Raw genomic sequence first — 14,575 nt, 5'->3', positions numbered from 1 at the left:
AGCCTGATTATTAAAATTGTGACGATATATATAACATAAAATTTGCCATTTTAACCATTTTCAAGTGTATAATTCAGTGGTATGATTATTTACAATGTTGTCCTACCATCACTACCTTCCATTACTAAAACTTTATCACCCAAAACATACTCTTTACTAAGTGATAACCACCAATTCCCCATCCCTCCAGCTTCTGGCAACTTCTAATCTACTTTCTGTTTCTATTAATTTGCTTCTTATAGATATTTTGTATAAGCGGAATCATACAATATTTGTTCTTTTGTGTCTGGTTTATTTCCTTTAGCATACTGTTCTCAAGGTTCATCCGTGTTGCAGCATGTATCAAAACTTCATTCCTTTTATACTACATTTTGTTATCCATTCATCTGCTGATGGGCACTTGGGCGTTTCCACCCTTTGGCTATTGTGAATACTGCTGCTATGAGCAATGGTGTACAAGTAGTATCTGTTTAAGCCCCCAGGTCCAGTTTTTTTATGCTCACATCCCTTTGTCACATTGTTTTGGAAAACTCCAGATGAGTATATGGGATTAAAAATCAAGAGAAACAAGAAATTTAGTAGATTTTCTAAATTCTGGGGTTGGTCTTCCATATATCAAATTTTGGCTAGGAATAATCAGAGGGAAATGGCACACTGGGGAAACCGCACAACTTTTCAAGTTCTTGTAATACCTTTAAAAACAAACTATCCTATCCCAAACTTTTGAAATTCTTCCCTACCTGGGAAGCTCAAGAAATTGAATAAATCATATTCCTCAGACAGGTAAGGCTTAAGTTCTACTAGACTTGTCAGTGAACTCTTAGTCAACTACAGGCAAAAGAAGAAAAGAAATTCCCACTTACCCAAGGCTCCCTGCCTCTCAGTTTCATGACATTGTCTTCAAGTTTCCCAATCACTACTTAGAGCACCAAATCCTTCCTATCAGTTTTATGAGGTAATGACAAATACAGTAACAGGCAACTGGTATTCCTGAGAAACAACTGGTTAATATTTTGCTGGTTGGGAAAACTCCTCAAGATTAGGGATCCCATGATACCTAGTTGTAAATACAACTTTGTCATGGTTTAGAACATTTAAAAAATTTTCCTACCAAACTTTCCTGAAAATTGCTTACATTTTAAATTAACCAAAGCCAAGTTCTGAGAATGGATATAAACCTATACAATTAAATTTTTGTATTGGACATTTAAATTGGGTTTATCTTCAGGAAACTAACCTAAATTTTTTTTTTCTTGTTTTAAAAGCAAAACGTTGATATTATAAATATTTCAAAATATAGCTCAACAAAGAGAAAAAGAAAAATTACCTGTACTTTAATTGTCTCTGGCTGGTGATTATTTTTTGCCTTATTATATGTCCTTTAGACCTTTTCTATGCTATTTTTTTTCCAAAATGAAATAATCGTGTATATACAATGATTTAAAAGCTGCTTTTCTCCTACATTGTGAATGTCTTTTCATGTCAATAAATGTTCTTCTTCATCATTATTTATGGATGTATAACAGCCTCCTGTTCCATATAATGTACTTTTAGGCTATGTTCAATTTTCTCAATGATAAACTTTAGTGCAGTGAATATATTCTTAGCAAAGTCTCCACACATCTTTATTGATGAAATAAACTAAAATTTTGCTGGAAAATGAAATTATGTAATTTTTAAATTTACCTATTTTGGGAGGTATCTTTTATTACTATTATTAATAATAACCATTTATTGAATGCCTATTATGTCACTACAAGCTGGCTCCTCTTATACTTTATTTCTGGAGTCCCAAAGTAATAAAGCAAAGATCTGGAGGGAAAAAAATAACAAAACAAAATCAGGAAACAAATAAAAATGACGTTGAGCAGTAATTTTTGTTGAATCAAATTCCAAAAAGCCGTAAAATTTTATTTCCAGGATCAGACAGGTATAAAGTTCATTGCACTGTCAATATGTCATTACTGAGCCCTTACCAGTTCATTTACTTCAAGGTTATTGAACTTGGCAATCCTGGAAATCATGTGGAATAAAAATTCCACTGACACTGAGACATAATTATTCAAAAGAAACTGGATTTCCTCTTCAGAGAAAGGCCAGAAACATGTCTTATGCAATATATGAAAACCTGATTCAGAATCATATGCTTTACTGCACTCAAAAAGAAAAGGAAGGGCTAAAAATTTATTTAAATACCTAAGGACAATCTTTTCCTTCACCTTTCACAGAACACAGGTGAAACACTTCATCATGTTGTAAACTGCCAAGACCAGTATTGTTTGAATGCAGAAAAAGGACAGCTGGAAGTTTAGATTAAAAAGCATATGTTATTTAGTTCTAACAGCACTTTTTAGAGGTGATAGCAGGTCAGAACGAAAAGTGTTGGTAATTTTTGAATTTCCTTTCTAAAAGCATATAATTTCAGGATATGTGTTCTTTTTGGCTACTATTATTGCACATCAGAAAATCTATGTCAGCATTTGTCACACTTTTCCTATAAAGGCCAGAGAATAAATATTGTAGGGTTTGTAGGCCACACAGTCTGTTGCAACTACTCAATCTTCCACTGTAGTATGAAAGTAGCCATAGGTAATACATTCTTAAAAATGTGTGTCTTATATTCCAGCAAAACTTTATGTATAATGAAATCTGAATTTTATATCATTTTCATGTGATTTAAATGATTTAAAATTTCATGTGATTTTTAAAAAATCATTTAAAAATGTAAAAACTGTTTTTAGCTTGTGAGCCATACAAAACAAGGCAGTGGGCCAAATCTGGTCCACAGGCTTACAATTTTTGTTCATATTTTATATCATGCATCTATCTGAAGAGAACTTCCATAAACTAAACAATACTTTAGATCTTTCTTCCAGCTAATGTTAAAATAAGGATACATTTCCCAACCTCCTGATTCCTTTTTCCTTTGCTTGTTTTGTAACAAGGCCTTACAAAACTTCATAAAAATTTCAAGACAAAAACAGGGAAATGGGCAGATATAAAAATATGTGAATAAAAATACATCTTCAATTCTTCAAAATTTTACTATAACTGAATTTTTCAAATGACTGGTGTTTAGGAGAAAGACAAAGAAGTGAAGGACACAAAGAAGAAAAGGAAAGCAAAAAAGATGAGGGGGGAAAGAAGCAAAGTGGGAGAGAAACACAAATGGAAAAAAGCAGTAGTCTACAAGGAAAAGGAAGATTTAAAAGAGCTAGAGTATCTGATTATTTTGTTAGTTTAAGCAGTATGGATCACAGAAGGGTTACAACTGTGGCAGGGGAGGATCATTGGTGTGGGGTGTCAGGATGGGAGATGCATGGGAGGAGGTTCACCTGGGGCATCCTATACGGCATATGAATGTGTTCAAGTATCCATGGAGCATTGTCACAGTGGGTGGAGATCCATACAATAACCAAGAGAATACCGAATTCCCATCCTGGGGAACTCTGCCACATTCTCTAACTGGACAGGAAAAATCCCCTTAGTACAGGGACAGTGACTAATGAAGGAAGACGGACAACTGACAGGGCCATTAATAGATGACTGTACTTAGGAACCTTTATTTTTGAAATAGAAACTTAGCCCAGTATGAGAGGGTACCTAAGAGTTACCTCCTGAGAGCCTCCTTGTTGCTCAAAGGTGGCCTCTCTAAGCCGAACTCAGCATATAAATGCATTACCTTCCCCCCAGCACTGGAAATGACTCCTGGGGGTAAGCCTCCCTGACAACAAGGGATTACTACCAAGCACCAACTAGCAATGCAACTGGAAAAAGACCCTGACCAAAAGGGGGAAAGGGTAAAGACAAATGAGTTCATATGGCTAAGAGACTTCCAAGTGAGTTGGGAGGTCGTTCCAGAGGTTGTACTTATCCACATCTCGACAGGATCTCATTGCCTGCCAAAGTAAATATTGTCTCAAACAGCAGGGCTCCTGAGGCCTCTGGAGACATCCAGACACTATAGGTAGGGCTGATAGCTCAGGAGTTTGGCACCCGACCAGTGGGCCTTATCCTGGAATTTATGCTTCCCAGTGAAACAGAGTTGGACTCAGTTGTAGTTTCCCAACACATGGCTCTTCTGCCCCTTTTATTTGAACCTACAGTTAGTACTAGAGTTGACAGGTGTATATTCAAGAGACTTAAATCTTTGGCCTGTCCATGTACCTGTTAGGCCCTGAATCTCAACAGATTTGCAACAACTACTATTTAGTTCATGAGACTAACCCAGGACAACTAAGAAGTAGATGATGATGGACAGTGACCACCTTAAGGAACAGAGAGAGTCTGCAACTGCAACCAAGATAGTCCCATCCATCTGCCCCATGGGATCTAAGTCCCCTCTCAATTAGAGGTGGAGTGGGCATCACCATCCAAGAATCTTTAGGATTGGGGAATGAACGATGGACTAGAGAAGACTTACTGGTGGTATTCTACTATAGACTTATTGTGATTCTAGCAATGGAAGAACTTTTATCATTGACGTGGAGACAGTGGCCACTGGAAGTTCTGAAGGAAGGAAGAGAGAAAAATAGGCATAATTTGGGGGCATTTCGGGACTTGGGAATTGTCCTGAATGATATTGCAATGACAGATATAGGTCATTATATACCTTGTAATAACTTATAAAAATGTGCGGGAGAGAGTGTAAACCACAATGTAAACTATAATTCACACTAAGCAGCAATGCTTCAAAATATGTTCATCAATTATAACAAATGTACCACACTAATGAAGAATGTTGTTAATGTGTGAAAATATGAGAGGGCTAGGAAATGGGGCATTTGGGAATCCCCTTTATTTTTCATGTAACATTTATGTAATCTAAGTATTTTTTTTAAAGATTACAAAAAAAAAGAGCTAGAGAGTGGGAGAGTTTACTTCATATTGGATTATCAATAAACATAGTTGAAAAACTGATGGCATTTAGTTGGAGATCTTAACTTGCAGTTCATTTAGGCAGAAGCTTTCAAAGCAAACTATAAATCCTCTTTCAAATGATTATTTTAATTAGGCACGGTTTATCATCCTTGTTCTACAAATGTCCTTATCCTTAAACCTCTAGGGAAGAAATTATTCTTTGGGCTAGAGTGGCTACGGGCCAGATGGTATCAAGTTAAGAGCCATGACTGGAGACTGTAAATTTCCCTTCCTGTTATAAGCCAACTACAGCTGTGAATTACTAGCTCTAAAGAACAGATGCTGATAAGGTGAACCACAAAGCTTAAAATGTTTTTACTATCAGATATCAAGGAAAGAAAATAACTAATCATTTTAAGAACATTTTCAATAAAAGTTGAAATGAAGCTCTTTTGCTTTAGCTTAAAAATAAGGAAATTAAATAAGCACAAATATTTGATTTCCGAAGCATTTTGAAGATTTTCTACAGCTCTTCATTTGTCACCATTCAAATGTTTCTAGCCATAAAGGAGAGGAAAAAAAGGTGAAAATATCATCAGGAATTTTTGTACCCCTTGTCTTATGAAGGTCCCTCTCTCCAAAGCTCCTATAACACTTTGTCCTCTTTAAACAACATTTACCATTTATTTAATTATCTTATTCAATGTCTGCCTTATCCACGAGATTGTAAATTTTTTGAGGCAGTGACCAGGTTGGTCTTGTTAAAGCAGTAGGGGTTCAGAGTTGGCTCTGGCACAACTAGCTGTATGATCTTGAACAAGTACTGTAAACCTCTCTGTGTCTGTTCACCCTTCTAAAAATAAGAGTATATGAGTTAATATGGCTTATACCTAGCACATAACAAGTACTCAACAAATATTCGTTAAATAAGTAGTTGTTGAATGAGTTGGATGACTTTGCCAAAAGTGAAACTACATGCCAGTTGACATAATTCAAGTATACAGTTCAAAATCATCCTTTGCCCCCAAAGCAGTTGTCATATGCTTTACCTCAAATGTTTTTTTTTTTTTTAAAGATTTTACTTATTTATTTATCCCACCCCCCTCATTGTTTGTGGTCACCATGTGCTCTGTCTTTCTTCTCTTTAGGAGGCACTGGGAGCCAAACCCAGGACCTCCCATGTTGAAGAGAGGGTCTCAATCACCTGAGCCACCTCAGCAACCTGGTTTGTTGTGTCTTTTTTGTTGCATCACCTTGTTGCGCCAGCTCGCTGTGCCTGCCCACTACACCAAGCTCACCTTCTCCAGGAGGCACTGGAAATCAAACCTGGGACGTCCCATATGGTAGGCAGAAGTCCAATCACTTGAGCCACATCTGCTTCCCTTCTTTTTTAATTAGACCCTTTCCAACTATGAAGTTAGAGAATTCAGGAAGGCAGAGTATGGACTGAACATGGGCTCATGATTAGGGTCTGGAAAGATAAAAATTCCATGTTCAGAAAAATTGGGTGAAGGAAAAAACAATTTATAATGGGTATTAGGGAAATTAAATTTATACTAGCCCAGAAATATATTAAAACAGAATTCTCCCACTTTTTCAGTTTTTTTCCCTAGTTCTTTAACTTGGACGTTTTAAATATTATCTATAAAGAAGCTCTTCTCATAAATGTCTATGGTGGGTAACATCACTTTTATTTTAAAAATGGGGCATGGCAGCATAGGGAAACTAGATTATAAGGGTTTCAATTCTTTAACTTAGGCCAAATAGTTATGCGATGGTTAAAAGCTTGAGGTTTGATGTTGGATTCCAATTCTGCCACTAAACACTCTCATCTATAAAATAGGAGAAAAGGGCAGTATTTATAGAAGAGTAAATGAGATAAAATGCATAAAGTGCTTGACACTTAGGAAGTGCTCAATAAATAGTAACCGTTATTACTACAACTTTAAGATCACTATTGACATACTAAGTTTATAAGAATAAAGTTTTATTAAGTGAATTGCCTTCTGGGACCTATACACACCATGGAGAAAATATTAAGCCTAACAATCTGCTCAGGGACTCTGGAGGACAAAAAAGACACGTTTGAGGCAATCAGAATTCTAAACTTCCTTGAAACATTTTTCATACAACTTTTGCCCCTATATTTGAATGTACTGTATAATTACTAGACTTTCTGAATAGTACCCTCAAATATGGTCTTTTGGCTTAAAGGCCCTAATCATTGTTAACTTTGTTATTCTTCATTTTTCCATTAAATTTTAACTTAATTTACATTTTAAAGTTTCAAAAGTACATTCACATAAATTTTTCTCATTGATACTCACAAAACCCTGAGAGACAAGTAAGATTGTGTCCAATATATAAATGAGGAACTATTAAGAGTGAGACTTGCCCAAGGTCACTGTGGTGGTTTGAAGCTGTATATACCCCAGAAAAAACATGTTCTTAAATCTAATCCATTACAATGAACACTTTGTAAGTCGGAACCTCTTGCTGAAATTACTTCGGCAAGATGTGGCCCAGCCCAATAATGATGGCTCTTAATCCTATTACTGGAGTCCTTTATAAGAGAATGAAATTCAGAGAGAGAGAAAGCCACAGAAAATAAGAAGCTGAACATCAAGAGAACCTGGAAGAAAAGAGAGAGACCAGGCAATAGTCACATGTGCCTTGCCGTGTGACTAGCTAAGGCCCAACAACTACTGGCTGCCAGCTCCAGAATGCCAGTTTTCACAAAGAAAGCATTGCCTTGTTTTAGACATTTTCCCAGCTTCAAACCATGAGTAAATAAATTCCCAATCTTTATCCTGATCCATTTCATAGTATTTGCTTAAGCAGCCTAAGAAACTAAACAGTCACCCAGGTAGTAAGTGACGGTGCTGCGACTGGAACCCAGATCTTTTAACCTAAATTCCATTCTAATGTCACTACATAATAGAGAAGTGACATGCAGTTCTTCCTATTGACTGTGATGTCTAACTTTTCTCTTTCCAAGCTTTAAAAAATAAAGGTGGAGCCGAGGTAGCTCAGTGGTCAAGTGCCGGCTTCTCACATACAAGGTCCCAGATTGAATTCCCAGCCTGGTACTTCTAAAGAAAAAAAAAGGGGGTGTGTGTGGAATTTTTGTTATTAGGTACAATATACTGACTTTATAATTCCTTTAATGATAATACAAACTCAGACAAATAGTCTGTTTTAAGAACAAGTAATGAGGAACATGATCACACCCTGAAACCAACATTCTGAGTTATATAAACTGCAAACAGGAAAATGGTTCCATCAACATAAGCCAAACATTTAACAATGTGATTTTCCTCATAGGGATCTTTATCTTCCTCTTCTGCTTCCTCTTTCTTTCAACAAACATTTTATAAAACTTACTTGGTACATGACACTAAGCTATTACAGCAAGGAAGGACACAATCTCTGCTTTCGAAAGGTTCCATGGTCTAATAAAGGTGGGAACAAATAAGTCAATTGATAATTATAATACTGTGTAACAAACATTATGATGCAGGTATGTACTGGATGTTAGGCAGACACAAATTCAAATTTTTGTGATTACAACGGTATTCAGGAAAATGCTTTTCTATTCTGCTTTTAAAAACTGACTTTGAATTCCATCTTTATTACTTTATCAACATTTTTATAATTTTTCCTTCAAAGATGACTAGGCAATCAATGATTTTTACTCTTTTACAGAGTAAAAAGTAAAATGTATGACATCAAGAGGCTCTGTGAAACTATTAATCACACAGAAAAAAAATACACTAATGCCAGCTCATGTAGGCTTGGCATTCAGGTTTGAGTTCATTTATGACCATTGGAGGTTTAACTGAGATTAATTATTGAAGAAGTTACAAAGTTCTCCCTAATCTGATCAGCTGTAACAACTGAAATAAACAAATCAGTCCCATGAGTCTGCTTATTTTCAGAAATTCTCCCAAAGGGATTTATTCTGTTGACATGACTTTTAATTATAACGATACATTTCTTTGCAATCCACCTGCATTATTTCATTACAAAGTGAATGCACTGTCTTTAAGAAAAACTAGTCCTGCCCAAGTTCTGGCAATAATTACCTTCCTGGGAACTAACTTTCAGCAAAGGGGTAGAGTTTGGGTTTTTATATTCTAGTGCTTCCTTCAGAAGCAGAACTCCAGAGAGGGCTTATTCAAAAGATCTTGATTTAAACTGGGTTCCACTGGGGTTTCTTTGCTTACTGTCTTTTACCTTTGGTGAAATACTGATATTAGATAAGGTTCTACTTTTTGTGTGCATTTTGGAGGTAGCTCCAGAAAAGGGAAAATGGTTTAGAAAATCAAATAGCTCAGATTTGAAACCTGTCTCTGAGTCTTATGCACTACGCATGATTTTACCGCTCTGAGCTCCAGTATCCTTACTGTAAAATGGGTGGATAACGACAATTTCCTTTTGAACTGTTGGAGGATTACAATTAGATAATGTTTCTAAAACACTTAGGCTATCTTTGGTACACAGTAAGCACCCAATAAATTCTAGTGATAGCCTTCCCACCAGTGTCAGATCCTCATGATTTACCTCAAGATAAGGTGATATAGGGAAGTGGATGTGGCTCCAGTGCTAGAGCTTCCGCCTATCATATGGGAGGACCTGGATTAGATCCCTGGAGCCTCCTGGTGAAAAAGTAGAAGAGAAAGTGTGCCTGCGTGAAAAGCCAGTGCCCGTGCGAGTGCCCGCATGGTGAGCCAGTGCCCTGCACAAGTGAGTCATACAGCAAGATGATGATGCATCAAAAGAGAGACAAGGGGAGAGTCAAGGTGAAACATAGCAGAAATCAGGAACTGAGGTGGCGCAATTGGCAGGGAACCTCTCTCCCCATCAGAGGTCTCCAGGATCGAATCCTGGTGAATCCTAGAGGAGAGAAAATGAGAAGACTACACAGACAGCAAAAACAGCAGGGTGGGAGGAGGGGAAAATAAATAAATAAATAAATAAATCTCTTAAAAAAAAAAGAAAAGAAAAGGTGATACAGACCAAGGGAAATTTTGTTTGTATTGTGTATTTTTCTGAGAAGAAGGTGTATAATTTCCATTAGATTCTTAAGAGATTTTTTTCTAAAAAAAGCTAAGTATAGAATTAAGAAAAACAATTTAGAAGTGCAAACTGGTCTGTAGCCATAAATAATAACTAAACATTAAGTACAAAGATTGTTTATATCCAAAGCACTCTTGCTCCAAATTTTCTACTGCCCTCATAGAGGTTTCTACCAAACCTCTAAAATTGTCCTCATAGAACTTTAAGCCTATTGCCAAGAGGTCAGAGTACAAGGAAAGGAACCCACCATTCTCCTTCCATCCAGGAAAATACAACTATCAAAACTTACTGAATAAGTTCTGGAGCCATCAAAACCGTATTTAAAATGTGGCTCCATTACTTATAAGCTGTGTGACTTTACCTAACTCTTTGAATATCAGTTTTCTAAATTATAAAGTGGGGGGGAAACGATACCACATCATGTATTGTGAGGATTCAATAAAATAATGTACATAAATTATTTAACACAGAGCCTGGCCTATTTAGTGCTCAAAAAAAAAATTTTATGCTATTTTTCTAAATTCCTCACTGTTATATTCCTAATTTGGGAAGATAACTCTCCAAGGTACCTAGAAGGAAAAGTGAGGGACAAAGATTCCTATAATCGTTTGATGCCCCTGGGAAGACACCAATGACAAGGATCCCTGGGCAAAGGAAATGGGGCATGTACTGGATGGTGGACAAGTCTAGCCTTGTAAGTAATCAGAATAGATGACTTCAACATAGAGTTCTTTGTGGAGTGCTGGGAAAGTCCACCTAGCCCCCTAAGTCTCTTTCACTATGCCATCCTGTCTGAAATTTCAGCCTTTGAAATTATTCTTGTGGGGACTCAAAGTTATTGGCTCACCAAGAGCCCCTGGGAGGGAAGTAGTACTCCTGAGAGGTCTACCACCTCTCTTCTTTGGACTCTCTGTCCTCCAGGGAGTTGGCCACTGGAGGCTCAAGGTGACAGTCCTCTCTGGGGTTCTAGTTCCTTCACAGGAGGACAAGACTGAGCCAATCTGTCAAGATTAAGAAGGCCCTGGTAGGGAGGGGGGTGAAGGTAGAGGAACCAAGAGTTCCTGGGAGGGACAAAGGAGAGGACCCTAGAAGGAAGGAAATAAAGTGCAGGGGGGCAGAATGGGGAAAAATGTGGCACTGTAAAGACGCGGAAAGAGTGCTAAAGAGAAAATTTCTTCCTTCCTCTAACAAATATGTCTACAGTATGTCGGAAGCTAAAAAAAAAAAAACACCTCACAGGTCAACCCGGGCTTCTTATTTCTCTTTTTTTTTTAAGTAAACGTTCCTTCAACTTCAAAAACTAAAATAACAGGCAAAAGGCAGCTTGATAAATTATGGAAGCATTACTCTAAAAAACTCTTTCCAGACATATTTCTCTCATTTAATTCTAGAAACAAACTCAATTGTTTCTCCAGTGTTCAGAAAGATACAAAATGAGCATGGATTGATTAAATGACATGACCAAGGTCTCCCTGTTAATGAAGAAAATGAAGAGAAAAAATGCTTAATCATATTCATATTTCATAAAACTATACCCTATATTTTCTCCTTTAGCATTGATATAGTACCTTCTTTGCCTTTGAAACAAAAATGTTACAATATTACTAACTATAGTCTATAAGTTACAATAGTTGTATTTTCACATGAATCACAATATTCTTAACACCTTATAGTTGAACATTTTTGTATTTATATTATTAATCACAATCTTCATCTACCACCAAAATCACTATTACACAGTCCCTACATTATCCTCAAGCTGTTTTTCAATAAACATTAACCTCCCTAGACTACCCCTTACATGAGTATACTTAATGGAGCAGGGGTTCTTTACCTTTTTTGTTCCAAGGACCCCTTTGCCAGTCAGGTAAAAACGACGGACCCCTTACTAAGTCCACACTATACTGTATAGTTACAGCACACCTGCCCCGACAGGTCCCCACAAGAATAATGTTTTTCTGAATTTCAATTTCAATTCAAGCTCACGGACCCCTTGTTAAGGACCCCTGCCATAGAATAGGTTAGTAGGAGACAGAACGTGAGTTGAGAAAGGGGAGATGATACCGAATGTAAGGAGAATGTTTCATAAGGTCGATTGCAAACACGTGGCAATGCATAGAGTTATGGTAGCATGAGTAAAACAAACACTGCCGATTTATAAACCCCTGCTACCGAAGCCAGGGCGGGGTGAGGTGGGCAGGGTGGAGTGCGCGGGGTTGGGAACCAGGCTCACATACCGGGGGTGGGCGCAGGCCGGGTGGGAGAGTCGGCTCCGAAGGCGCGGGGCGGGGTGGGGGGAGAGCGGGTGGGGGGAGGGAGCGGGGTGGGGGGAGGGAGCGGGTTGGGGGGGAGCGGGGTGGGGGGGGAGCGGGGTGGGGGGGGAGCGGAGTCGGGCGAGGGGCGGTGAAGCAGCGGTCCAGTCTCTGGGGTGCAGGTTTGAGTCCCGGCTCCACCTCTCACTGGCTGGGAGTATTTATGCATTTCCTCATGTATGGATGGCAGGAGGTAATGGACCTAAGGCGCCGGCCCTGAGCCTGGCTCGCGGCATCCGCGGGCTATCTCGAGCCCCCGCCCGGCTCGAGCTCTGCAAACGCCTCCGGCCGCCGGCGCGTCCACCTCACGCTCGACACTGGGCTGTGCACGTCTAATTCTAACAACCCGCGGACGCACCCGGACTGATTATCCTCTTTTCCGAGTGAGGAAATCGGCATTTGAGGAGCGGTCGCAGCACTAGGAAGCCGCGGAGACGCGGCCTGAGCCCGGGTTTCTCAGACCTCGGAGCTCGCGGGCCAGGTCGGGGCCAGGTGCCCCAGGTTAAGGGGCAGCCGGGGACGCGCACCCCCGCCCCGGAGGGCGCCCGGACCACCCCCAGGCCTCGCCGGCGGCGCGGGGCTCACCCTTGAAGGAGTCGGGGAGCCGCCGGGCTTGGGTGTCCGCTCCCTGCCGCTTCTCAGCCATCCCGTCCTAGTCCAAGGCGCGCGTCCTGCTCTCGCCGTTGCCGCGGGAAAAGTGCGGAGACGCCGCGGTCCTCGAGACCCAGCTGCAGCCCCGCCCTCTCCCGAAGCCCCGCCCCGTCCCGCGATCCAGCCAATCGACGCTCAGGATCGAGGAGGACACGCCCCCACCCTCCGCCCGCGGGCAGTGTCTCGGCGGCCGCCCGCTGCCAGCCCCGAGGACTGAAGGGCGTGGCGAGAGCGGAGAGGCGCGTGCCCCGAGGGGGTTCGGGTGGGGCCTGGCCGCGGAAAGGATGGCTTGAGGATAAGGCATTCTTGTGGGCAGAGGCATGGGGCGAGGCGTCTCGGGGCAGACGAATTAGAGAAAAGAAAATGGCGCCCTCTCTGGGTGGGGTGGGTTCCGAATTGAGGGTAGAAAGCTGAGGGTCTTGAGGCCAGCCCGAGCTGGATGACTAATGATGTGAGAGGAGGGGGCCGACAGGACCAACCCCGAGCAGGAGGTGGAATTCGAGTGAGGTTCATGTATCCAAAATCCTCTTTGAGCACCTGCTATTGTGCGCACCGTTGGGGAGACAGAGCGCAAGGGGCAGACACGGTGCCATCCCTCATTAAAATTAGTCTAGTGGGGAGGCAGGCAAAAACAAGCTACCAAACAAAATATTTACCATGGTGAAGAGCGCTATGCAGGGTAGACACCAGGGGACAAGGGAAGGCCTCGAAAAGGAGGTGACATTTGAGTTGTGACCTGAAAGATGAGAAGGAGCCAGCCTTAGGAAGGGGACAGCAGATCCAGGAAATGGGAAAGGGAGTCCCAGGCAGAGGAAAAAGCATATGCAAGGGTATTCCCACCCTCAAGCTTTCTGCTGAGTCGTGGCTGAAAACCTCACATTTGAAAACCGTGCGTTTTAATCTACAAGACTTGACTTAATGCACATTATTCAAAGCGTAGCAATGTATACCAGAAGGAGCACTTTTAAAAATTCTTTATTTTGAAATAAGTACAGCTTGACAGGCAGTTGCAATGAGAGTAGGAAGAGGTCCCCTGTACTCTTTCACGCAGTTTCCTCCAGTGGTTACATCTTACTTAACTATATCAAAACCAGGAAATTGGTAGTGGTATAATGTGTAAGTATAGTTCTGTTACTGTTTCCGCTGCAATTAATATAGAAAACTATTTCATCACCAAAAAGATCCTTTCCTGAGGAGCACTTTGTTTTTTCTTTTTTTTTAACTGTGCTCAATATTTGCCTGTATAATACTCAACACCTGTGGTGCTTGTGCAATATAAAATGCTATGCTTTCTGGTTTTAGTTCTGGAAACTTGTGCCTGTGTCAGGAACATAGACTGGAGCACACACAATCACAACAGGTGTTAAAAATGTTAGTGATCATTGTGTGTCTTCAGTGTGTGATAAAACCCTGATGCAAAGCTCTCAAATTGACTTCCTGTCACATGCAGTCAGAGAACTGTTCACATTTCAGGAATGGGGGGTAAGGAGGGTGAAGTACATCTTGTGCAGTTACTTTGCTTATTAGCCTTCTAGAGAAGATAAACGGAGGAGTACAGTAATTTAATGATCCCTCCTCTCTAAATCATCCTTGAGAAAGTCCACAGCTTCGTTTTTTCCATTCTGCAATGAATAAACCCCAGAGGCATGAACTTCCTGTTTATGCTGCAGCTT

General features: G+C 40.2%; 1 protein-coding gene across 2 annotated transcripts in view; it reads right to left on the bottom strand.

Annotated features, from left to right (window-relative positions):
• STOM (stomatin) overlaps window positions 1-12,977 on the bottom strand; it is a 32,633-nt gene extending 19,656 nt beyond the window's left edge. Inside the window, exon 1 of one of the 2 annotated variants that reach the window (XM_023586114.3) lies at window positions 12,837-12,977. In XM_023586114.3, coding sequence (XP_023441882.1) covers window positions 12,837-12,897 — 61 coding nt within the window. In that variant the 5' untranslated portion in view covers window positions 12,898-12,977. The remainder of the gene's footprint in view (window positions 1-12,836) is intronic. The other variant, XM_004483572.5, reaches the window with a different exon arrangement.
• Between the last annotated feature and the right edge of the window lie 1,598 nt (window positions 12,978-14,575).

The sequence above is a fragment of the Dasypus novemcinctus genome, chromosome 8 (genome assembly GCF_030445035.2).
Source record: "Dasypus novemcinctus isolate mDasNov1 chromosome 8, mDasNov1.1.hap2, whole genome shotgun sequence".
Classification (NCBI taxonomy): domain Eukaryota; kingdom Metazoa; phylum Chordata; class Mammalia; order Cingulata; family Dasypodidae; genus Dasypus; species Dasypus novemcinctus.
This window is presented reverse-complemented; position numbering and strand designations above follow the sequence as displayed.